Source organism: Chrysemys picta, chromosome 1 (assembly GCF_011386835.1).
Source record: "Chrysemys picta bellii isolate R12L10 chromosome 1, ASM1138683v2, whole genome shotgun sequence".
NCBI lineage: Eukaryota > Metazoa > Chordata > Testudines > Emydidae > Chrysemys > Chrysemys picta.
The window spans coordinates 9,189,213-9,216,068 of NC_088791.1; the positions used below are offsets into that span (position 1 = coordinate 9,189,213).

The 26,856-nt window shown below is 40.7% G+C and overlaps 1 protein-coding gene across 3 annotated transcripts in view; it reads right to left on the bottom strand.

Annotated features, from left to right (window-relative positions):
* EXOC4 (exocyst complex component 4) overlaps positions 1-26,856 on the bottom strand; it is a 611,937-nt gene that overhangs the window by 531,867 nt on the left and 53,214 nt on the right. For all 3 annotated transcript variants that reach the window (XR_010589375.1, XM_065552864.1, XM_065552860.1), the window contains 3 exons: positions 23,527-23,711; positions 20,912-21,021; positions 4,408-4,651 (listed from right to left, as the gene is read on the bottom strand). Coding sequence is in view for 2 of the 3 variants with exons in the window: in XM_065552864.1 (XP_065408936.1) it covers positions 4,408-4,651; positions 20,912-21,021; positions 23,527-23,711 (539 nt within the window). In the remaining variant the exon portion in view is untranslated. The remainder of the gene's footprint in view (positions 1-4,407; positions 4,652-20,911; positions 21,022-23,526; positions 23,712-26,856) is intronic.

Sequence of the window (26,856 nt, forward strand, 5' to 3'; positions counted from 1 at the left end):
TTATGATTAAAACTCTACTATCTACACAATATACATAGACATAAAATGTAAAAACTTAAATATCTTAGAAACAGTAGCCAATCAGTTGTTTTAATTGTCATATTTGAATTCAGCACATCAAAATAAATAATAATAAATAGCACATTTTATCTCTGAAGCAGACGACGTCTCAAAAATTGTAGACCAGTGATATCTAACCTAAATTAAAATGTTTTACATTTAAAACTAACTGCTTTATTAAACAAAGGATGTAGTAACCGTAATTAGTGAATTTAACTGGTTGTTTCTGGTCATCCTGTCCATCAAGATTTTAGAACTAGTAGGTGTCATCCCTCCCACCTGTTATTTATTCAGAGATAGCAAGAGGAAAACAAGCTTGCAGGCTTTTTTTCAACTCCCAGTCAATTTCTCAACTTTGAATGAACTAGTCAAGAACTGAAGAAACTGAAGAAACCGGAGAAAATACTCTCTCTGCATATGCAGAAGTGGCTAGTGCTGTCAAAAGCTGGTTTAGCACTTCAACAAACTCTGGTTCCTGGTGCTTGGCCAGAGACTTCCAACCACTTTGGTGGTCTGACTCTCTTTAAAACTTTGGCAAGAAATAAGTACAGCTTGAATATATTTCTATTTAATTTAAATGATTTTAAGAGATTATAGTAATTTTAGGCCTTAACATAAGTTATCATAGTTTCAAATAGGTTTATGTTTCAAAAGTGAGCTTTATTTAATTTAAATTAAAAAATCAGATTTTTTTAAAAATCATCTACTTTTATCCATCCTGGAAACAGAGCTTCTATTTCTGATAGATAGGCAGCTTCTCCATCAGATAGACTTCCTAAGGCTTGGGAGAGCTGAGCCTCAGTACCTTATTAGGTACATAAAATAAGGGCTCACTATAGCAGGCACAAGTGAGGAGGCAAAAAGACAGTAAGAGTGAAGAACTGGTAAGGGCGGAAGCCAGAGAACCAGGATGCCAAATATGACATGGAGGCAGAATTTGCAAGAGCTTGGCATTTTCACGTTAAAGGGATTTATACCTTGCTTTGCGTGGAAAACTGAAGGCAATCTTAATTTGAAGCCGATGGGCACCTTCATAATTAAACAAACATAATTGTGAAAATTTATCAGCCCAGGCACAAAATCGATTCACCTGCCATTACCATGGCAACAATAAAGCCAAATAATAATGTAGTCATCCATCGAAAAAAGAAAAAAGTTGTTTGCCCCAAGCAAGCAAAATTTTGCAAGGCTGGATTAAATAGGTTAGACAGATGTCACATATAAGAAAATACAAATGAGATGTGTTTGTAATAAAAAGGGATTAAGTAAACTAGTTTGCAGAATTTCAAACTGTTCACCCTGTTGGCACTCAATGATATTATGCATTGAACAAAAAGGTAGTTATATTTTTTCTTAATTACAAGTGCCTTCATATTCTCACATTATGGCATGGGCTGATTGGAACCTCCCAATTGGCACTCTCTGTGACAGTCATCGTTTTAGCTAACGAACTACCATACATCCTTCTCCCATTTAAACAGTTCCCATCCTTTCCAATTCTCCTTGTAGTCAAGTCCCCTGAAGCTTCTAATCATTTTTAATTGCCCTTTTTCTGGACCTTTTCTAAATCTCTTAGGCCATTTTGAGACAAGGTGACCGAAAATTAATGCAGTGGGGGTTAAAGAGACAACATAAAGCATCATAAAAATAGTTCACTCCAAAGGCATAAGTTGTGGGGGAGGGTCTTTTTGGACCCAGTGACCTAAGCAGAACAAACATCTGCAATGACAAAGGGCTGCTCGGGCAGTTTGTCAGTTCATGTTCTCAGCATCCACTCACCAAGAAATACATAAACATGTCGACAGAAACTGACACATGCCCTGAGGCAACTCCTATTGTCTGGGCAATAAAAGAGAATGAGTCCATAGGAAGTGACTGCTGCTGACACTTGCAAGAGGTGACCAATGATAATGCATGCACTTTACCAGTGATAACGTCCTTTGCTTAGTTTAGGGGAATTTGGAGTTTGATGTTTTGGTTTTGCTGTTCAAGCCTCAGCAACAAGAGTTGGTAAAGACAAGTAAGGAAATTTCTTAAGAAGGAAAAAGCAGCATGGGTTTGGTAATGAGATTGTCAATACGCCGGCTCAGTGAGTCGGATCTTCAATCGATGTAAAACCTCACAGCTCAGTTGAAGACACTGGAGCGATGACAATTTACACAGCCAGAGGATCTGGCCCAATATCTTTGTCCGTCAGTAGTAATGTTACCAGACTTCTCAAACTGAAACTAATACAATGCTGACTCTTTCACTATACCTTGTCCTTCATAGCCAAGTCAGAGATTTCTGTAGATACTATTTACAATATAATGAGCTGCTCACGAATGAGATAAAATCAGAACCTTTTCTCCACAAAATAATTGTTCAAGAGCATACACAAACTGCTAGAAATATTAAAGAACCCAGGTACTGTTCTGAACATCAGTGGTAGTGATAAAGGTTGGAAGACAGACTAGATACAGAAAAGCCAAGATCAGTTCCAACTGCATAGGGATTCCACAGTAGTTATACACAACTACATTGCAGTCTACAGTTTTGATCATTTCTACAATGGCTTAACCAGCTAACTACTGGAAACCTCCTACTGCCCTCTAGTGGTTAATGGTGCCCTCAAATGGCTCATCTCCCCCACAGGTGAGTGAAGAGGTAGGGTGAGACGGAGGTATATTATGGTCAATTACAGAGAAAATGCATTCTGCCCCCTTCCCCCGCAACAAATTGTTATCTGTATGTAGCAGTATATAAATGGCTTTTAAAAATTGTGCATTCTACAAACACATTGTGAATTAATATTTCAGAACAGTAAAAGGCAGTCACATATGGAAGTTATAGGGTTTAGTAGGCTAGGCTAATGATAGGCAGAAAAATAAAATATTCAATAGTGAGATTGAAGTACCACACCCGTTCATAATCTAAACTGGGACACTGTCAAATTAGGAAATTCTAGGGCTGTGCTCCAGAAGTGTAACTTTTTCTCATGGAATGACAGGACTTAAATCATTTTTATGAGGGGTTCCTAAAGGAATTACTCTAGAATTTCCAAACACAGACTTCTTGGCCTCCAGCCCAAGCGGAAGGGGACATGACACTTTTCAAAAAGGAAAGAATACCAGCCAGTCTTTCAACAGTCAGCACCCAGTCTTGGAAAAACAGACAATACAAGTTATGTGGATATCTAATGTGGTTAGTGCAAGCTGCCCATAAGAAGCTTCATTATAGATTCAGATCCTTTGGGCTTTTCATCTTTTTTAGTCGTCTTTATTAGTCATTTTATTTGCCAGTAGTAATCATTTTTATGGATATCCTCTAAGTACAGTAGCTGAAGACAGACAATGAGCTCAGTGATATGAAAGAGACCGAGAGGCATTCATATCCGATTCTAGCTTTAAGAAGAACTAAAAAATATTTCACCTGCCAAGTCCTGAGGTCAAGAACCTACCATCATTGAAAACCTTAACAACATTTAAACAGTGTTGAGAGGCATACTCTACCCATTTTTAACTTTTTACAAATTTGGCTCTTGTGGAGGAAAAAAGAACCTTTGGCTTTTAAGACAGGAGTCATCACTGACTCAATTAAAAATGTAGCTAATTTGTCTAGGTTGGCTGGGTTTCCCAACTCTCTACATGTGATTTCTGTTAATTGGGGACCTTACATTTTATTTCATTTGTTTTTCTAAAGATTTTAAATTCACCTTTTAAAAGCAGGAGATGCCTTATGGAAAACTTTGCATATCATTCTGTTTATTAACAATTCTCCCTCTGCCCTTATCGGAGGGTGATTCCTCCATCATTTTTTATATTCTTTGAAGGTCTGCATGGAAACAAAACCCATGTATCTTAGGAGCTCATCAGCTCCTGCTGATCATTCATTCATATCAATATTTATAAAACCATGCGCCCAGACCTCTGGGTACATGAACATATTTTTTAAATTATAAATTAAATAAATTTTAAATTAATGGAGATATCCCATCTCCTAGAACTGGAAGGGACCTTGAAAGGTCATCAAGTCCAGCCCCCTGCCTTCACTAACAGGACCAAGTACTGATTTTTGCCCCAGATCCCTAAGTGGTCCCCTCAAGGATTGAACTCACAACCCTGGGTTTAGCAGGCCAATGCTCAAACCACTGAGCTATCCCTCCCCCCTGATTATTATTATTACCTGATCCTGCAAAGAGCTAAATGGGACTTAATGTTCCAAGTCACTGGGGCACATATTTACAATTTTGAGATTACTGCTGTAGCCAAAGGGCTGCTGGTGCTCCTGGGGTGATGGCCTCAGCCCACAGCTTACTTTTGCAACAAATGCCAGTACTCCCTACCTCAGCATTTGAAATGTGCCTACCTAGGCTGGTTTTCCTGGGAAAGGCTCTCTCCTTTCTGGTAGCCACTGTCTGCCACCTGCGTTGTGGACCTCTTGACAATCTGCTTGAGCTCCTGTTCCAGACGATCCTTGATAGCCTTCACAGTCTCAGGGATTTTTTTCAGTTTGGCCAGCCCTTTGATGAGGATCCCCATGAAGACAGTACTGTTCTCCTCCGGATCCAGCTCCATATCTTCTTTAATCTCCAGCACACTCACTTCTCGCACTGAAACCACAAACAATCGTTTAAACCATGCAAAGTAAGATGAACACCAAGCAAATACAATGTTCCAATTGGCTTGTCGCAACAGAACTCTGCCTATCATGGACCACTGCAGGAATAAACGCTGGAACACAAAACAACTCAATTTCTTCACTATACACAAAACATAGCAACCTGCAAAGTAGACTGATTCAAAGTCAGAGGTCATATACAAGGAGGCATAAATTACCTGCAAGCTCTGGGGTATATTAAAGTCTAGTGTGATTAAGACATTCATAAAATATCCGTTTTATTAATAATCATTTTAAGACTATACGTATCAATGGAATTATAGGCTTGAACCCCCAACCTAGCTATCTTCCATTTTCACAAAAGAGAAGTTTTTTACTGTGAGAACCAATTAGTTTACCAAGAACAAACTCCTGGTGAATTTGTTGAAAAGGACCTTTTCTTTTCCTCTTTGCATTCTAGTTTACACTAAAGTATGGAATGATGGTTTGATGTTATACCATTCTATTTTATTACTGCTGTCAAGAGACTGAAGATATTAATCACACTCTTTAAAAAGAACCTTTTAGTAAGTTGTCTAAAAGAGAAAAAGGATTAGGTTTGAAAAACTAGATGGAGAATTAAGGCTACTCTGGATACAGTCCCCTTGAAATAGCACGGAGTATCTTGACAGGAAGTTCTGTTGCTAGGAGACAGTAACTACAAAATCTCAGGGTAATGTGTTTTTGTTTTAAGTATGCTCATTAATCAACATTTCTTAATTTACAGATAATGAACAGTAACAAAAGGGTGTCTATGCTAAAGACTGGGTGAAACACTTAACTGAGATGCTGAAAAGCCAATGTGAAGTGAAAGTCTTCAAGGAAAGTCCAACCAAAATGTGTTGTAAAGAACTGTATGGCCACATGGATTGTTAACAGCTTGATTAAAAGTACATAGACACACAGCTCAGAAGTATACAGATAAAGAGATTCAAACCTCATAATGGTTACTGATACAGAGATTAGAGACAAACAGCTGTTTCATCCTGATGGTGTTGAACCAAGCTCAGACCGTTGGAGAACAAATGACTCCAGTAACTTATACTGCTCTATAATGGACTGATTTAAAAATATGCTTCTAAAATCATCCAAGAATGTAAAGAAAGTGTATATAAACCACCAGAAAACTTCAAAATGGATTTCACAAATAAGAGAAACAGCATGTCACAAGGAACACAAAGCTCTAGAGCTAGCTATGGAGGTGACACCACCTGAAACAAAAGGTCCATCAACAGGTTAGCTTAAATGTCAGAATACAGATGTCAAAACAAGAGTTCTCAGAAAAGAATGTTCCAAACAGGTGCCTCCTCATTGACATCTCAACTCTGGCCTTTCCCATGCTTCCACCGCCTCAATCACTATAGCAATAGGAAAAGCAAAATTTCGGACATCTTTTTCCTGAAGTTAAGAATTTAAGAAGTGAAAAAAGTTCCTTACTGCTTTACAACCTGAGTAACAAAGATTGAAAAGCCAATGTGAAAGTAAAAGGCAACACAACTATAAATATTTTCTACAGTGTTCATCGTCATGTCATATAAAGTCCTAGGCAAAGCCACTCGTTACATTTACACTTTGTTTAACCACCACCCAGATACAAGCTCCATAATTCATCAACTGTTAGAGGGGGCCTTCCGATTTTATGTTATCTTCTCCAGGGGAGGGGAATGTATTAATCTAGTCCCATTAACAGTCTCTGACCAATGCTCCCATACTCCTATTGCTGTGGACCATGACATGACTTCTGGCCACCAAAATAGGGCAAGACCAACAAATCTTGCTTGAAACCTGTTCAAATCTACTTCAGACAAGTCTCGGAACAGATGCAAGTTACAAACTTCAAGCACCTTCTGGAGACAGCTCATCACCAGGCCTACAAAAGTTCAAAATTGCCCTGCACGCCTTCATCTCCTCCCAGAAATGTAACTGTTACATTTTCCTATGCTCTTTATTGTCATGTTGCTATTTATGTTGCATCATTTTTAATAGGTTAGTTAAAACTTATTTCAGTGCCAGCTGACTTGCACGCATATTACCCTGATGGTATCCTTTCAATTATAGATCTGACTGACCTGCTCAGCAGAGATTACACTATTCAACTGACATAACCTCAGACTCCGTCCCCTCAGCTCAGCCCAGCCCCATTGTGCTACAGGAGTTTGCTCACCTATTCATTTCCACTCTGAGCATTGCACACACACCAAGAGTAGACCCTATTAGATGACAGAATGTCAAGAGAGAAGAATAACTTGAGTTTTTATGTCAATCAAAACCAACCAGTGCCAATTTAAATTCTCTTTTAAAAAAACCTCCCACAGCTAAAGTGTGTTATTTGTGCAAGTTATGGGGGAAACTTTAGCAAAGCACCATGGGCATTTTTAGCAAACAGGAACACAGGAGATCTTTACAATGCACTTAAATCACAAAGCTATTAGGATATTACAATTGGTGCACACATTTCAGTTCAGAGCTCACATTTTCATTGCACCTTTCATCCCAAGAGCCAAGCATTTTGTGTACCACACACTGTACATATGGTTCACCTATTTCATTAATTGTACTCATTATTTGTTAAGCACCAGAGGTGTACAAGACACAGACATGAGACTGTATGCTCCTTGGGGCACAAGCTATGTAAAAAGACAGGACACACAAAGAATTGCAGAAAGAGGCAAGGTTTTAAATAAGTTAAAAATAAAATTGAAAGGAGTTTTTTTTGTTATGATTAAGTCAACTTGTGGACATCACAGCAGAAATTAGTTCTCAGGAGAGAATTATCCATGAATGTAATACAGCCACTGCAGGGATGGGGAATTGAAATAGTCTTTTTCACGTTCGCATCACGTTGGCAGCTCATAGTCATCCTGTGATCAACCAATACCCCTCAGCTCTTTCTCCTCCCTCTGTCTCTTTCAACTGATAAGCCCCCAGCTTACAACAAAAATTCTTGCTGTTAGTCCCTAAGTGCATGACCTTGGACTTTGCACTATTAAATTTCATCCTATTTCTATTACTCCAGTTTTCAAGGTCATCCAAATCTTCTTGTATGATATTCTGGTCCTCCTCCATATTGGCACTACCTCCCAACATTGTATCATCTGCAAACTTTATTAGCACACTCCCACTTTTTGTGCCAAGGTCATTAATGAAAATGTTAAATAACATTGGTCCCAAGACCCATCCCTCAGGAACTCCACTGCCTCCCTCCAGGCATTCAATATGACCTGTTACAGTCTCCTCTTCAACCAGTTCCTTATCCATCTTTCAAATCTCATATTAATCCCCATCTTCTCCAATTTAATTAATAATTTCTCATGTGGAACTGTATCAAATGTCTTACTGAACCCAGGTAGATTAGATCTACTGCATTTCCTTGGTCTGAAAAATCAGGTATCTTCTCAAAGAAAGATCAGGTTGGTCTCGTGGGACCTGACTAGATCACAGCCCAAGATACAACTGAAGATGTTACTTCTCTCTCTATTATGACCACTCCTTTTTCTCCCTTATCATACCCTCTTCTGTCATTCAACATCAGCAACGGGTCATTTGAACAAAAAGCTTTGGCACAGAAATCAGACACCCATCAAAGTGTCAAATTGGGCAACAGACACTTATGAAAATGTAGGCCTAAGGCTCCAATCCTGCAAGCTACTCTGCCCAGGCAGAAGGGCTCCATGCGGGTGCAGATATATCCCAGTTCAGATTGTCTTGCAGGATGGAGTGTCTTGACCAGTATTTGTTCTTGCCCAAGGGATGCACACTAACAATGCCACTCATTTATATCAAGTCAGAACCTCAAACAGTTAGAATACATTTTATACCTACCTAGATCTGTAGGTTTATATCTAGAATATATCCGTGAGGAATTTTTGAAGACAAGTAAGATCATTTTCCTTATTTCATTAGCACTTGGAGTAAGTAGAGAAGATATGAAAAAAACATACAAAATAATAAAAGCACTGTAAAACATTCAAGTGATTATTTACTTGCTAAGTCATTTTTGTGTCGGCTAGTTAGATTTCAATCTTCTTTTGTGGGTCCGCAAAGGAAATAGAAAAAAAATCCAGTTTTATTAGTCATTTTTGTTGTATTCCCAAAATAAAATGACTGTGAAGAGGCACAAATGAAACCCACACTGCTCATTAAGAGAAGTTAGTGAGTTGAACATTTTTCAGAAACTGTTTGCCAAGAGAAAAGGACATATTGTGTGGACCAATGTTTTAAACAAACCAATTTCTATTAGAATTAGCATCCTTCCCTCCCCATGTCAGCAGTTGAGCAGCCCAATAGATTTACAGTTTATTTAATTAGGCCTTTCTATACTGGCCTCACAGTTACATCTGAACTGTTTAAACATAACTGCAGCTAAGGCAGTTAATAACTTAGTGCCTGATCCTGCAAATACTTACTCAGATGAGTAGCCCCCATACAAGCCAAAGCAACTATTAGCATGTGCAAGGACTCCTCAGGTAAGTACGGATTTGCTGGATGAACTTGACTTATCCCTCATGGGGTTTCAGCTAAACTAGTTTCTTTGGCCAACCATTTTCTAACATGGTTTGGCAATCTCTTGAATTGCCTAGGCTAGAAATGTTTTCCCTATGGTCTGGCTCCATCCAGACTGGCCAACCAAACTTTCTTAGAAACCAGTTTAACTGGAGCTATGTTTAAAATAGGTTATCAACACAGTCAGAGAGCCTCAACATGGACGGAACCTTGTTGCAGAAACTCAGTATTAATAACTACTAACTTCACTGGACATGACTACAGTACAAGGACATCTACACAGCACTGACTGAAAATTCTAGAGGCCTGTCCCAAAGCTTTGGGCCCAGCGTGTAACTTGGTATGAGCTTGGGTGGGGAGGTGAGATGGTCTTCTTCAGATGGTCCAAAATACTATCTAGAGTGTATTACCAGGCTATTGCCATATGACAATGCAATTCATCCCAAGACTTACATGAGGTCAGAAGCTCTCAGAATAAGAACAGTGTCTTTGCCTTACCTCTACAAGAGCATATATACAAATGCTGTAAGTCTAAATACTAAGATGGGTGAACTGGAATGCCTGCATTAAATGAGAATAGTGATATAATAGGTATTACGGAAACGTGGTGGAATGAAGATAATCAATGAGACACAGTACTACCAGAGTACAAAACATACAGGAATGAGAATGGGTTGTGATGGCGTGGGAGTGGCACTATATGTGAAAGAAAGCAAAGCGTCAAATAAAATAAACTTTACCATAGAATCTTTATAGATAGAGATTCCAGGATTGAAAATAAGAGTATAGCAATAGGAGTGTATTACCGACCACCTGACAGGATGGGGACAGTGACTGCAAAATGCCCAGAGAGATTAGAGAGGCTACAATGCTAGAGAAAATAATAATAATGGGGGATTTCAACTATCGTTATATTGATTGGGTATATGTCACATCAGGAAGAGATCTAGAGATAAATTTTTTAGGCATCACAAATGACTGCTTCTTGAAGCACCTTGTCCTGGAACCCACCAGGGGACAGGCAATTCTTGAACTAGTCTTAAATGGAGCACAGGATCAGATCCAAACGATGAATATTGCTGAACCTCTCGGTAGTAGGGACCATATTTAACATTTTTGTAGGGGGGAAATGCCAAAGAAATTCACCACAATAGCATTTAACTTCAAAAAGAGGGGCTACACAAATATGGGGATGCTAGTTAAATGGAAATTAAAAGGAACAGTAGTCACAAGGGTGAAACACCTGCAAATTGCATGGAGACTACTTAAAAGTACCATAACAGAGGCTCAATTTAAATAATACCCCCATATAAAAAAAAATAAGATGACCAAAAAAAAAAAAAAAAAATGCCACCATGGCTAAACAGCAGAGTAAAAGAGGTGGTTAGATGCAAAAAGGCATCCTTTAAAAATTGGAAGTAAAATCCTACTGGGGAAAATAAAAAGGAGCGTAAACTCGGGCAAGTCAAGTGTAAAAGTATAATAAGACAGTCCAGTAAAGAATTTGAAGAACAATTAGTTAAGGACATAAAAACTAACATCAAAAAATTGTAAACACATCAGAAGCAAGAAGCTTTCCAAGCAGACAGTGGGGCCACTAGACAAACAAGGTGTTAAAGGAGCACTCAAGAAAGATAAGGCCATTACAAAGAAGCTCAATAAATTCTGTACATGTCTTCACTGCAGAGGACGTGAGGGAGAGTCCCACACTTGAGCCATTCTTTTTAGGAGACATATCTGAGGAATTGTTCCATAATGAGGTGTCAACAGAAGAGGTTTTGGAACACATTGATAAATTAGACAGTAATAAGTCACCAGATGGTATTCACCCAAGAGGTCTGAAGGAACTCATATATGAAACTACATAACTATTAGTTGTGGTATGTAACCTACTACTTAAGTGAGCCTCTGTACTAGAGACTAGATCAGGGGTCGGGATAAGCATAAGCACCCTGGCGGGCCGGGACGGTTTGTTTACCTGCCGCGTCCGCAGGTTCGGCCGATCGTGGCTCCCACTGGCCGCGATTCGCCGTCCCAGGACAATGGGGGCTGCGGGAAGCGGCGTGGGCCTAGGGATGTGCTGGCCCTAAATCTCCAACTGTCAGAAAGCTGGGACAATACAACAGGGGATGGATCACTCAAAATTGCCCAGTTCTGTCCATGGCCTCTGAAGCATCTGGCACTGGACACTTTCAGAGGTAGGATACTGGGCCATTATGACTGTTCTTATGTTCTCCAGTAAAACGGGAAGTCATTTTCATAAATCTACATCATAGGAAACAAACATGAAAATGCACAATTATCCGCTTATCAATCAAAAACTACATTTGATTTAAAGCAACAGAAAGTTGAATCATTTATACCATAATTAAATAACTCCCATACTTACTCAGGTAGCATTTTCCCTGGTGCATCTCCAGTCTGACGATCTTCTATAAAAACATCTGTCCTAATAGATGGCACCTAATTTGTATGATTCTACCACCTCACAAGAAGGAAAATTGCTACAAGAGGCACTTTACTTGCCTAAATCCAATCCAATCCCCAGCAAAACCACTGCTGATAACTCATCCATGTAGAGTAGCTAAGGAACAGACTCTTGGGTCTTGTTTTTAATTCCTATGACTAGTCAAATTTTGCTGCTATTTATTATGGTATATTTCTTTAGATGCATGCTTTTACGGGCAGCTAGTAAAATTTTATGTACTACTTTCCATACATTATGTCTTTCCAGATTATACCCCTCTTCCTTTAACCCTTTTTGACAAAAAGGATGCAAGTTCATAGGGCCCCGAAGGCCTAGTTTGAGATTACTTGGAAAGCCTTCACCTGCATAATTTCCATTGTTCAATTTCTATTTTGGCCCCTGTGGTAGTCATAAAGAAATGGTTTTATACAAGTTTCAGTCATTTCCTAACCTGCCTCCCTTCTCACTCCAATATCAAAACATATGAGGGATCAATATCCTGGAAAAAAGGCTAAGAGGACATCAGCCTTTCTAAAGCAATGGTTTTCACACAGTTCTACCCACAATTCCATGATTTTTCTAGCTTTGGGAAACAAGCATTTTGATTTGAGAAGGTTGTCCTCCTCAACATGGCCTTATAAGCACTGATTCTAAGATGATTTATGCCAATTTAACTCCATTAATTTCAGTGAAGTTACTCCTCATTTGCACTGGTGTGAGAACTTGAAGTCTTCCAATCAGGACAGAATGCATTTCTGGAAGATAAGCTTTAGTCAAACAAGTTTTTGGTCTTAATAAACGAGAAACAGGATTAAATTCTATCGCTTATATTATAGAAGCAGGTCCACTGGTTTCAGGTATTTGGATCTTTTGACTGCTCTCACACAAAAAATACTAAGTACACACACAAACGTGTGAAAACATTATGTGCTTCAAAACTCAAGCTGCCAGCCTGATATGAACAATCAGCTGGTGCTGTCAGTTTAAAGTACGGTTCTGTACTAACAAGGACTATAAAACTGGCATCATGGGCTTCCATGTTTCTTGTATCACAATTACTTTGTATTTTCTCAGTTTACAGGTAAAATGAAGGGTTTTTTTTTTTTTTTTTTTTTTTAATACATCCCAGCTCTGCAAACTCACCCTTGGATCTGAAAATCAGAGTGGATTTTTTTTTCTGTTTATGCATCAAGGAAATAAGGAGTACATTTAATAGTGAGAGTGATTAACCATTGGAACAATTTAATAGGGGTTATGGTGGATTCTCTGTCAGTGACAATTTTTAAATAAAGACTGGATGTTTTTCTAAAAGATCTGCTCTAGGCATTATTTTGGGGAAGTTCTACAACCTGTATTATGCAGGAGGTCAAACTAGACAATCACAATGGTCCCTTCTGGCCTTGGAATCTATATCTTCATGAAAGGGGGGGGGGGGGAGTTCTGCAAGCCACGTTATGTCTTCCCAGAACCCCACTGCCTTCAAAGTAAGCCCTCCCTTGCATTTGTGCAACAGTAACAAAGGCATTTGGGGCAATCCAAATATAACTGTGAGGATCATTTAGTCCAGGGGCCGGCAACCTTTCAGAAGTGGTGTGCCGAGTCTTCATTTATTCACTCTAATTTAAGGTTTCATGTGCCAGTCATACATTTTAACGTTTTGAGAAGGTCTCTTTGTAGAAGTCTATAATATATAACTAAACTATTGTTGTATGTAAAGTAAATAAGGTTTTTAAAATGTTTAAGAAGCTTCATTTAAAATTAAATTAAAATGCAGAGCCCCCCCAGACCTGTGGACAGGACCCGGGCAGTGTGAGTGCCACTGAAAATCAGCTCACGTGCCGCCTTTGGCACGGGTGCCATAGGTTGCCTACCCCTGATTTAGTCTGTTGAATCTTTAGTCCGATGATGATGCATTAGGAAAGAATCATGCTTGACATAGATCTCCTGGTGAGACTGCAACGCTGGCAAGTAAAACACACACCGTTTAACTTAACTGAGCAGCTTTAAAGTAGAAGTAATTGATAGCCAATAAACAGGAAAACCCACTATGACAGTTTTACAGTCACTTTTCAAGGCAAAATTGCATTTTAAAGCCCTTATTCAGCAAGATATTTTAAACACATGCCTAACTTTAAGCACACAAGTACCACTATTAAGCTGAATAGGACTACCCGTCCTTAAAGTACCTTGCTCAATCAGGGTATACAGCCAGTGACTGACTTAATTTTAGAACTTACTCTATTATTCCTATTGAGGAATTTATTTATTCTTACATTTGGGGTGAGAGTGTCATTTGATTACATTATTCTCCCCCATTTGCCATAAGATTTACATATCACTAATCATAGAATATCATTCCACAGTACAGCAGAAATACATAAAGGCTTCCAGCTTGTTTCTTACTGGAATTCTATAAAGTGCCCCCATGAAGTGTTTGAGCAATGCAGCACTAGGAATTGCTCAGACAGTGCGTGAGTGCACTTTATAGTTCCAGAAAGAGAGAGGCAGCTGAGGAGCCCCTATAAATACACTACAAAATACTGAGCACTGGCAGAGAAATAGAATTTCTAAGTAAATTGATTTCTCTAAACAGGCAAGAAGATGACTAAATAGTTACTGCTGCCGTCAACTGTCTACAATGCTCAGATAAAAATTATTGCAAATTTTGTTTAAGTGAAGTAGGAGCAGCTTTAATTTTCCTGTAAGGATTCTACAGCCCAACCTCTTGAGCGACAAATGGAGAAAGGGATACAGAATCCTGCCACAGCTCAAGTGACACAGTGTTTTATAATTGTGTGCATTAATATGCATGGCCGCTTTTTGTTTCATCAATAAAAGGCAAAAGAACTTAAATAGCTGAAGGCAAAAATAGTTTCTGCCATATACTCTCGGGTTTTAGATTCTCGGATAGCTCCATGATCTCTGCTTACTCTAAAAAGCCACTCACTGGAGATACCTTTAAACAAAATTCTCTGAAAACACAGTCATTTTGTCCTGACCAGACTTGTATGTATATTTCACGTGGATTGTATATGCCCGATTACACCTATAAAAGAGCTGCTCTGAAGCACACTGTCTTGTAAAGTCAGAGGGATGCTCACTCAGCACCCTGCAGAATTGGACAATGTAAGAGAAGAGACCAGGAAAGATGACTGTCACAGTTCAGGACAACTGTCTCCTCCATGGCCCAGCAAGGGCACCCATTTTTCTGGCTCCCAGACATCATCTCTCTCCCTCCTGATCAGGGTTTTTCCAGGTACACAGTTCCCAGCCAACATTGTATTATCCCCAGCAAGTCACCCTACCTAAACAGGCCAGTGTCTGTGGTTTGCTCTCTCATGAGGGAGGCTATAAGCAGCGTAATTATCCACAGTTACAAGGTACCAAACAGTGGTAAGAAAGCACATTTATTCTTTAGGTGAAAGCATTACAAAGAAAACATATTAAAAACAATAAAAGAAAACATATGCTAATAAGCTTATCAGAGATCACCCCTCCACAACTCTAGTAGGAGCTCTAGTAGGAGTCAGTCCTTAAAATGCACCAACAGGGTTTTCTGTGGTTACAAGCTCATAACAACCAACCAGATGCATGGGTTAATTTTTCCTTTATACAGCCTGGATCTTTGATCTTCAGTTTTCAGGAACAGGTAATCAGTAGACAACAGTCCCTTCCATAGGGCACAGCTTCAAAAAGGTGTGTTTTTGCATAAACCAGGGAGAGGGAGGCGGGGGGAGGGGTGCCCATTTCACATTTATTGTCCCAAAAGACCATTCTCCTCTGCTGCATTGCTCAATATAGTCCTTTGATCATCCAGGCCCACAACAATACATATGCTCTGCAATGAAGACAATTGACTCCAAAGATACTTAAACTAAATTCAATGAGGTTTTTCAAGGATATTACAGGAAATTAAATTAAAATAAATTAATGGAGATAGCCTATCTCCTAGAACTGGAAGGGACCTTGCAAGGTCATCACGTCCAGCTCCCTGCCTTCACTAGCAGGACCAAGTACTGATTTTGCCCCAGATTTCTAAGTGGCCCCCTCAAGGACTGAACTCACAACCCTGGGTTTAGCAGACCAATGCTCAAACCACTGAGCTATCCCGCCCCTAATTGCCACCTTTGTCACAAGGATCTCCTGGCCTTTTTGGCATGAACAGCAACTATAAACAAAACCAGGAAAACAAGGAGTTTGATGACTAGATCTTCAACTGGTGTAAACCAGCACAGCTTCATTGAAGTTAATGGAGCGACACTGATTTATGCAGAGGATCAGGCTATCAAATTCCTTATTGACATATTGGCTTGTCTGACTGTATGTGTGAACAGCACCTAGCACATTATGGGGCTACAGGACACACACACAAAACTAATAGGAATAATCTTTTCAGTTGAAAACATTTTCAAGATTTGTGTAAGGAAAAATGCCTGAATGGTCTAGAGGAGCAAATCCTGAGTTTAACTCTTTTACCTGGAGGCGGTATATGAAATAATGCTACTTTATTTTACTGTACATAAATAAAAGTATATATTTATATAAAAAAAGGTGTTGGTATCGGTCATGGTCACAGTGCAAGCTGCAATTTAGACCACTGTGTGTCCCTCTTGGTTTCCCTAACTTCATCACTCTCTGGGTGGAACCCTGCAGTTCAACCATTCCTGGGCTGGATTTCTTGGCTGCATCCCCCATTTATCAAACATAATAATATGGCAGGCCCAATTGTGTTCAACACCCGTAAGCCACTTTCCTTCTGGAGCCTGTGACTAGCAATTGACTGAAGTGACTCAAACGGCAGTGACTCAACAAACATTATTTATGCCCCCAAAGGTACACAGCATTCAGACACAAGGGTTAAAACAATAAATGCTTACATTCATATTTCCTCTTACCTAAACCTTAATCTTTCCTTGCAAGCTTTGGTAAGTGCCACTCAGTCTAGTTAGCTCCACCTCTGGCAGCGAGAGACAGACTGCTGCTGCCACATGCCCTCAGAGAGACTCTGTAAGAGACTCACCTTCAATCGCTGCCCACTTAGCCCCCTTCATTTTTCAAGGGGTCTTCTTTACCTTTCTAGCAACCTTGGGAAACCAGCTGTGTAACTCCCTACTTGCTGCCTGGAAAATGGCATCTTCCCAGACTCTCTCTCTCTGATTTCTTTTCATGGACATTTCACCATCAGCTCAAGCTCAACAGAGCTCCATCTTCCTCCCCAAACCCTCCCCACTACCACCTTTCTCAATCACTGTGGACAACACTGCCATCCTGTCATATAGGCCCATAACCTGGGTGTCGACTCAGACCTCTCTCTAGGTCTTTACATCCAGGCTATGTCTAAGTCTTGCAAATCCTTTCTGCATAACTTTTCTAAGATACAGCCTTTCCTATCCGTCCACACAGCTAAAACTCGCATCCAAGCTCTCATCATCTCATATTTCAATTACTGTGACATCCCTTTTCTCTGGCCTTGACAAATGCAATCCTGTCCCACTCATAACCATTTACAATGCTGCTGCAAAGGTCATTTTCCTAGCCTGTCACTTTGACCGTATGACCTCTCTCTTTCTATCTCTTTACTGGTTCCCTCTTCTCTATCACAGCAAACATAAGCTGCTGTCTTCACATTCAAGACACACCATGGCCTATCCCCACCTTACCTATCATCTCTCACTCAGTAGCAGTCGAGTCCTGTCTCTGATTAGCCCATGAGGCCAGACTCCAGTGCCCACTTGTTACATTTTAAACAAGCACCTTTTTGCTTTTTCCCCCCTTTCTGCTTAGCAGGAGTTACCTGTAAATGTTATCCTCCTTCAAATCCCCCCCCCCAAAGGCTCTCCTTTGCCACGAGGCCTACAAAACCTTAACAACAGTTAGGCTTTCATAGAATATCAAGGTTGGAAGGGACCTCAGGAGGTCATCTAGTCCAACCCCCTGCTCAAAGCAGGACTAATCCCCAGACAGATTTTTGCCTCAGATCCCTAAATGGCCCCCTCAAGGATTGAACTCACAACCCTGGGTTTAGCCGGCCAATGCTCAAACCACTGAGCTAGCCCTCCTCCCCAGGCTGCTGGTGTGCCGAGACCGCTGCTTACCCTACTGACCAATACTGTCTCATTGTTTGCTTGTACTCTCCCATTTGTCTGTATCCATCTGCTGGAACATTTTTTTGTTCTGTGTTTGTACAGTACCTAGCACAATGAGGTTGTGATCAATGAATGGAGCTCCTAGGTGCTACAAGAATACAAATAAATAAATAATAATAATAATAATAATATTTGGGAAAGCCTGGGCAAAGAGGACGACTTTACTCTTGGCTCCAAGTGTGGGAAAGGTAATGGTCATTCTTATTTCTTCCCGCAGAGAGTTCCGTACTCTTGATCCAGTATCTGAGAAAGTTCTGTCTCTCACAGTTATGAACCTGCCCTTGTTGATTGACACAGTCATTGCTCCCATGGAATGCAGCTGTGGTGGGGGTCAATTCCAGTGGGAAGGATGGTGTCACAGGGACACATGGCCAATTCCACATAGGAATTGAGTATTAGAAAGTCAGGACAGTGACCCTGAACTGGACACGCTCTGATTAATGTGGAGACAATAAAGAAAATGGCATACTGAGGTCAAGTGTTCTTAGGGGCTGTTGGTGAGCAGCCAGGTATTCTGAACAAGCTGGCACCTCATCAGGAAATGGGACTTCCTTCCTAAACAAAAATAATTGCAGTAGTCCTGCCTCAGACATTAAAATGCATTCATCACTGTGGCCTGGTCTGCATTTGATAGGATTGGGCATGATCTGCTGGCCAATCTTGTACAGTAATGAGTGCTTACTACTGCACAAGATGTGATGGGCATTACTTAGTTTATGCAATGCTTTGAAGGTGAAAAGAATTAGAAGGGCTTAGTATTATTTAGAAGCTGTTTTGCTAATATACCTGGTATTTTCCTCGCTTGATCTTATTCTTGCTGAGCATATTCACACAGGTATGGTTTTTATGTTTATTGAATAGGTCCATCTTCTTCTGCTTATTCCCCATTTAAGTCAGAATCCTCTGGGACATCACAGTCAGCTCCACAACAACGACAGTCGTTTTTATTGCACAGACAGAAGATTGGGATTTCAGGTGGGGAATAAGCAGCAGAAGCAGATGAACTATACAAATAGGACTGCAGAGAGTACAGGCTAGTGTTTACATGAGGAGACTTTTTCCCATATCTTCCACTTACTTGTCATGTGACCTTGGGCAAGTAACTGAACCAGTCTTTTCAGCAATGACCCAATTTTCCATTATTTTTGGGTGGCTCCTATATTCCAGCATTGAAGCCACCAAGTCATAGATTCTGTGGAGAGAGCTCAGCAAGAGATCGTGGGGGAGAAAATTCCATCAACTGGTGCTCAGATGCCACTAACGAACGCTCTTCCCACATCCCCTCCTAAACAGCAATACAGACACACTCATTCTCTCTATGAAGAGCTGGTCTCTATAGCAAACAACCAGCCCTGAAAAAGTGTGCTATGTAGGAGGAATGAAAGCCCATCAAACAAAGGGGCCATGAGACAAATGTGAGGAGAAAGAGGAACAGAAAATAAAGGAGACATAAGAAACAAGAAAAAAGGAATCAAAGGGAAAAAAATTAATGGCAATGAGAGAAGAACAAAAATTCGACAAAAAAGAAAAATGAAGGAGGAAAACTTTTTTTTCTTAACCTGGTTATTAACTTTTAATTCCCTTTGTAGTTTGTGTAAAGTGGAGATGTTTTATGCACCGTGAAGAAAGGGTGTTCCATATTGCATCACTCATTTACTGGGCAGCACATTGAGAGGTGTGCACTTCACCTCGTTCTAAGCCTCAGCATACTCCTCTATAAAATAAGGACAACCCTGCCCACTCAACTCACTGAGCTGCTGTGAGGCTTAATTCACCCTTCGTGCAGAACTTTTAGTGCTAAGGAAGTGCAAAATATTTTATTATGAAAATTTCCCTAGCAACAATAAAAATAGAGAAATAAATGCTGAAAAGCTATGATGCATATAGGCAGAGGTTTCTCTGCAGAGAACAGTTTCCACAAGGGCTTTTAGAAGAAGAGTTCTGGCTTTTTGGCTCTAACCCATTAAAATAAATTTGCACTCTCTTGTGTGCCTGCCTTCCTCTATTAAATAAGGTAAGGAGATGTCTGGACCCAAAGGGAATTAGCTACAAGTCTCCCTTCTGGCCAGAGGTATGTATATCAAAAAGACAATCAACACCAGGAGCAGCAAATAGAATGAAATATAATTAATTTGAGCAGAGAATGAAAAAAAAATAGGTAAATGGATGACTGGTCAGGAAGAAACCTGCTAAACCATGTTAGTACTTGATATCTGAATGGGAGTTAGCAGACTGCACTCTATTCCTGGTTCTGCCACCAACTCTCTCTATGACTTTGGGCAAGTCATTTGACATCTCTGTGCTTCAGTGTCCCTCATCTGTGAAATGGTGTCACGGGGTGCAGCCCTTATTGCCAAACTGGTGCCTCCTCCTGGTTGTACTGGGGATTCGCTCAAAGCTGACACCCACATTTGCAGTTTGCCCACCGTCACTCTGTCTCTGCTCCATCCAACAGCTCTTCTCTCAGCTCCCAGAACCGCAGCGTCCTCTTTGTGACTCTCATCTGTGTGTCCCCCTTCTGGGAGGAGAGAAATGTACTTGTCCAATAGTTCAGCCACCTCCCCTCTGGCCTGCCCACTACTCTGGGCCTCAACCCAGGGACCCTGTAAATAGCAGCTTCCTGCTGCTACTCAGTCAGTGCTGCTCTACTACCCTGGGCCACTTCCCCATAGCCCCAGCACCTTCTTCGCCCTCACCTCAGGACACTCAGAGTTACTCAGGCCCAGAAGCCAGCCACTAGTCTGTCCAAGGTGCTCTCAGCCACTACTCTGTAAGTTCTCTCAGCCCTCCAGGGACGCAGTGCATACTCCCTGGGCTCCCAGCAGCAATGGCCCTACCCTGCCCAGCAGCTCACTTTTATCTGAGCCTACCAGGCCCTGATTGGTTGCTCCCTGCAACTCCTCCCTGATTGGCTATGCTTCCTGCAGCCTCTCTGCCCTACTCACCTCCATTGCTCCTTTTCGGGCACGGCCTGGTTAACTCCTTTTATGCCTGTGTGGGATAAGCACCCCATCACACATGGGGATAATGATATTTACCGGCCTTTACAAATGCACTTCGAGATCTATAAATGAAACATGTAGGTATTCATACTCACCACTAGAGCTCCCGGGAGTGCTGAACTGGGAGGCGTCAAGGAACTTCCAATGTGTAGGCAAGTTGGTCACGTCAATAAGAGGTACGGGAGAGGCATCCTTCACAAGTGAACTGGGCAGGGGGAAAAAAACAAACCAACAGCTTCAAATACATTAACATACTATTGTTATTTATTACTGTAGCACTGAGGGACCCCCAATCATAGACCATGATCGTACTGTGCTAGGCACTATAAAAACATTAACGCAGACAATGCCAGCCCTGAGAAGCTTACAATCTAAGTCTAAGCCAGGAGACAACAGCTGGATACAAACAGAAAGGGAGAGTGCAAGGAAACAATGAGACAGAAGAAACACTACTACTGCAAACCCATTTAAAAAGACAAGCATAGGAGGAAACCAGGGCCCCGATCCCACAACTAGATCCACAAAGACGGCCCCCTGCCCGCAAAGTCTCACTGATTTAATATTATCCATACCTGCCTGTGTGGCTCTAGCTGCACTATCAGGACCTAAACAAATTGGATTTTGCTTCAATAAATTCCCCCTGCCCTCAAGTGCATTCTTCAGAGACCTCAAGACGTTTGATGTATTGTTTTACCAAGGGGATTTCTTGGTTATTGTAAAGGATCTTCTTCCAGCACTGACAAAATTAATTCATGCCAAAATTATGGCCAATAGGCATTAAATAGTTGATTATGATCTGGGAGTCTAACCATCCAATGAGTCAACCAGCTCTGTTACGAGAAGGGATAAAGTCCACGCCCGTGCCTTCTTCTAAGCAGCATGGAAATCTCCTCCCAGCCCACTCCACAACATCCTACCCCCTCTCCCCTCTTCCAAATGGCAGCTCAGCACACACATATAAAGTGCACATTCACCTCTTCCATGAGACCTATTACTTAGAAAGAAAGGTACTTTATTACTTTCTGCAATAAATTAACATTTATTTGTCAAGAGTGTGTCAAGCTGCCCAGCCACATAACGAAAGGCAAGAAGCTGAAGGAGGCAGGGGAAACATGAGCCAAGTTAAGAAAAGCAAAGAATGCTCCTATAATGAGGTTGCTACATTGCCTTAGGGGCCAAAACACTTACTCAACACGCATGAAAACCTCCTAAAAAATCCACATCCCCCACAGTTCAAAGGAATTAAAAAGTTGTGCATGTCAGTGTAGTGAAATTAACAACAACATTCAATTATTTATATTGCAGTAGTATTCTGAGCCCTCAATCAGGATCGGGCCTGACTTTGCTAGACGCTGTTCTATCATCAGATGACTGACTGCCCCTGCCCCAAACAGCTTACGGTATAAACAGGGATGAGGTACGACAGGAGGGTGTGTGTTAAATGTAAGAAAGGAGAGCAGGAAAGAGATAAGTGTCCCTGCAGCAAGAACACAGGATTGTCGTTTATCACCAAGTTTATATATGAGGGCAGCACGCTTTGTGTTTGTTTTTAATTAAGGGGGTGAGTGAGCAAGAGACTATGATGACTCATTAACAAGCCTCCTGCTTAGAAATTTCAACTTCAATCAACTTTCTATTTAATAATTTGTTTAATGTAATGGACTGCGCCCCCTCTATTTTGATTAACCCTTCTTACCCTTCCTGGCTTCACTACACTATTCTTTTTTCTTCCCAAAAATCAATCATAATGCATCTTTTCTCTCTGTTGTTTCCACTGTATTCCCTCTTACCTCCCCTACGCTCTATTTTCTCACTCTCTCACTTCAGAAGAATACCCTCCCCCGCCGACTCCTCAATACTTTACTTCTCTTTTCTAGCTTTTCCCATCCATCTTTTCTCACCCACCCTCCTCATACACAGGGAGTGAAATAGAAATACTGATCAGACAAATAACAGCCAGAGGACTAAAGCTAATGAGGTGTCCCAATGATCAGAAGCAACACCCAGGTGAGAAGCTACCACCTGTTACCTCACTCAAGTTGCTGTCCATAGACTCTGCTAAGAACCTCAAATTTCATGACCTCTGGCTAGAAGCTGTATGATTAGTTCAAAGCTTTCTATCCCCCCCAGGCTGCTGGAAGAGGGGAGGAAAGCATGCTCTCTCTCACTGTTCTTCCTCTTACCCCCCCGCCCACCAGAGCCTCCTGAACACTGCAGAAGGATGGGGAACATCTACTTCTCTACCCCTCCACAACCTCTATTTTTGTGTTCTCCTCTCTACTGAACAACTCTAGCTGCCTGCCTCTGTTGCTACTTTAGCATTCCTAAACATGTAGCAGAGTGAAACTACCCTATTGCCAATGTCATTGCTACCCACAGGGTTACAAATAGCAGTAATGAAAACTAACACCACTCTGGCCTGTCCTCACTGGGTTGCAGCTTGGGAATGTCTGAGTAGCAGCAGTGGAGCAGTCTATCTGCAGGCTCAAGGAGGCAGCACAGACTCAAAGTCAGAAGGGACCATCATCAGTGGTTTTATTCTCAACCACTAGAGCTAGAAATATTCCCCCACCCCCACCCCCTCACCAATGAAAGGTTAGATTCTGCAGAAGATGATAGCACTCTCTCTGGAAAGTCTTCTACTCACCAAGAGAGAAAGTGGTTCCTCCACCCACCCCCAAGTCCTGAGTTAACACTACCTGAAACCAACCTTATTTTCCCTTTCTCCTTGTTCCGTTGTCCCACACGGTTAGTAGATTTGATGTACAGATGACGGTGCAATTCATCTATTAGGACTAAGTGCATGTTCATCTTCTTACTGTGAAGCTCTAGCCTCAGATCACTCAGTCCCTCCACCTGAAGAAGAGGACCCTCTAAAGAGTCCACTGCTGATACCTGAAAAGAAAATTAAATAAATATGACAATTTAATCATCATGTTTCTAAATTTTATTAAATACTAAATGAGGACACCACTCTCCTAATCCTAAATCTTCCTCAATATCCTCAACACCCATTTCTCCTTTGGTCAAAGAGAAACTATGTTTGTTCTTTCTGGTACATAACACCACAGTGAATGCTATCCAGAAAGTTGTTTAAAGCAGACACAAATTCAAAATAAGAGAAATAGATTTTTAATTTAGTTCCTAAGAAAACAAGATGACTTGTAAAACTGACATAGATACAAACAAAATCACTGTCATGAGCACCTTCAAACTTCTCATCAGATGTTTGTGTGAAAGAAAATCTATTCTGAACATTGTTAAACAAAACCAGAGCACAGTGCCTCTTGAAATATGTTTAGCAAGTAATAAGGCTTTGAAAGTTCTGTGCTGGAAAAGTTGGTCTTAAGTCTGCTTCCTCCTCTCCCAATAGTAACTCCAGCGAAACTGACAGTCTCACATCCATTACACAATTAAACCTCCCAAAACTTCAAAGAGTAGTCACGCCATTCCCATTTTACAGATAGAGGAAACAGACATGAAGATTTTAGTTCACTTACGCAAGGTAATGACTTAGTAGCACAGCAGAAAATGGAACCCAGAAGTCTGAATCTCAGTCTCCTATTCTAACTGTTAAACCAACCAAGTCTGATTTACATGGGAATCACAGGAAGTGTCTGGTGAGAACTGGGGAAAGTACTCTAAGCTATCAAGATCTTCTAAGAGGTTAATCTTTTTGGTTTAATTAATATACAATTTCAGCATGAAAAAATGTTTTCCCTAATTTTGAGACTTTAATACAGTGACAGTGGCTTGAGTTGGCATAATGTAGGTAGGCTCCGGGCAAGCCTCTCCCACAAAACTCTGCCAATGCATTTCAAGAGAGACCAGCTAACATCTGCTGTGCACTAAAACGAGATCCCTAGCTAATTTTCAGTTGTGCCCTAAAAATGAATTTGACCACAAACCTCTCGGAATGACAAACTAGTAGATTAAAGAGACAATGTCAATTTACATTTGGCCCAGCATTTACATTTTGTAAAGCCAAGCTTTTATAAAATCTATGATCAAAAGAAACATTTCTGCAGTTGTTTTGAATTCAGAGATACACCATAGCCTTTGTAATGTTTGAAATCTAAACACCACAGCACTAAAAACCTGAAAGTGACTATCAACAAAAGTGAAACTTATTCCATAGATTTTCATCATCCAAGCTGAAAGACATGCAAATATAAAACAGCATAAATGGAAGTGGACTGAATTTTTTAAATCTCTCTCTTTTAATAATCTAAGATGCTGTTAGTAAAACAAGTGAAGACATTTGCTTACAACATAGAATTTAAATTAACAGTGTACCTGTCAGCTAGATATTAAAAATGGAAAGCAAGAAGATTTAGTAAGCAGGCAGCCAAGCTAAGGTCTGATCCCTTAATAAATATTAACAAATACAGACAACACATGGGCCAACTATGTCCTGCTTTACTTACCCCAAAATCCAGAATTACCCTGAAGCAGCCTTCAGCCATTAAGGTCTTTTATATTAATAGAGAAATTTATAAGAAGAAACTGGACTTCTCTGCTTCTGCAAGAAGTCCATACCTGTGAAATTTGCTCCCGCTCGTGGATGAGAGCGGAGGCCTGATGGCCTTTGGGGCACAGCGTAAGGCATATCTCCTTAGCCAGATAGTTTTCCAATTCTTGGTTTCTGCAGCCCGAGGTCAGAGGACTTTATCAGTGCATGGTTGTAGTTTGTAATGTTCTATTCTGCCTGACCTGTTTAGTAGAACTTATGTCTGTATTGCTGTTGAACTCTATATAGCACCCAAGTACTATGACAATGCATGCAGCATCAAAAAAAATGCGTCTGACGAAGTGGGTATTCACCCACGAAAGCTTATGCTCCAATACTTCTGTTAGTCTATAAGGTGCCACAGGACTCTATCGCTTTTTATCAAAAAAATGAAATACTAAATTTCTATTCTTAAGGGAAAGAATCAGCTAAGTCTTTGTTAAATACCCTAGAATCCTCCACTTTTATCAACCGCCATCATCCTTGGTCAGGAGGGACTGGATGGGACTCCCTCTTCTGCTGATCTGTGCTAGGGAAGGGCCTGCAGCCTTGTAGATAGAAGGCGTTGTGGACAAGAGGGAGACCATTACCCACCCTCCCTTGATAGAAGGGAGGGTGGGTAATGGTGTGCGTTGACTGTGTCTGCCGAAAGACCTTGAGCCTTTGGAGATGCTGAGTCCTTAACATCCCAGGACTTCAATGAAAGCTGGGGGTATTAGGTACCGCCCAGCAAACATTCAGCATTTCACCGGATCAGGAACAAATTCAGGCGGACCTAAATCAACAAACAGAGCTGTGAAAAGGATTGTGACATGGGAAGGGAGTGGGATGCAGTGAGGAAAAAAGAAGTAGGCACTTTGAAAGCTGACACACTACTTCTCACTCGCATCACTGGGCTCTTTTCTTCTCGCGCTTCCAAAAAAAAAAAAAAAAAATGGCCATGCACAAAACTAAACTATTATATCAACATAAAACTCTCAAGCAAAGCTTTAAGAAAACAAATAGAATAGTCAATCATTAAATGTATTAATAAAAAAAACTTCCATATACATTTACTTTTCTTCTTTGGCGAAAAATACAGCAATTTTTTGGGGGGGGAAATGGCGTTTGTGACACTTCATATTTGCAGTTAGACATGCTGGAGAGTTATGCCCTTGATAATGCCACTTTCACAGTGATTGAATTCTAGAGGTAAACAACACAGCCAAGGTGCAATGTTATCCAGGCTCTGAGCCTTTTAACTAGCCACTGCCACACTTCAGTAAACCCCTATTTATTGTTGATTGCCAAGACACAAGAGGCTAAAGGGGAAAGCTTTTATTTAAAGAACAGTTTTGGTGAGAAAAAGGAAATATGGGTCTGATTCAGCTCCACTGATCCCAATGTAAAGATTCCTATTGACTTCACTGGGAGCTGGAATAAACCCCATATAAAAAACAGCATCTTCTAAAGCCTATCTTCTCCTTGTGTGGCTGCAAAGTCAAATCCCCTTTCTTTACTCACATAAAGCAGCATTTACCCCTGTTAGTA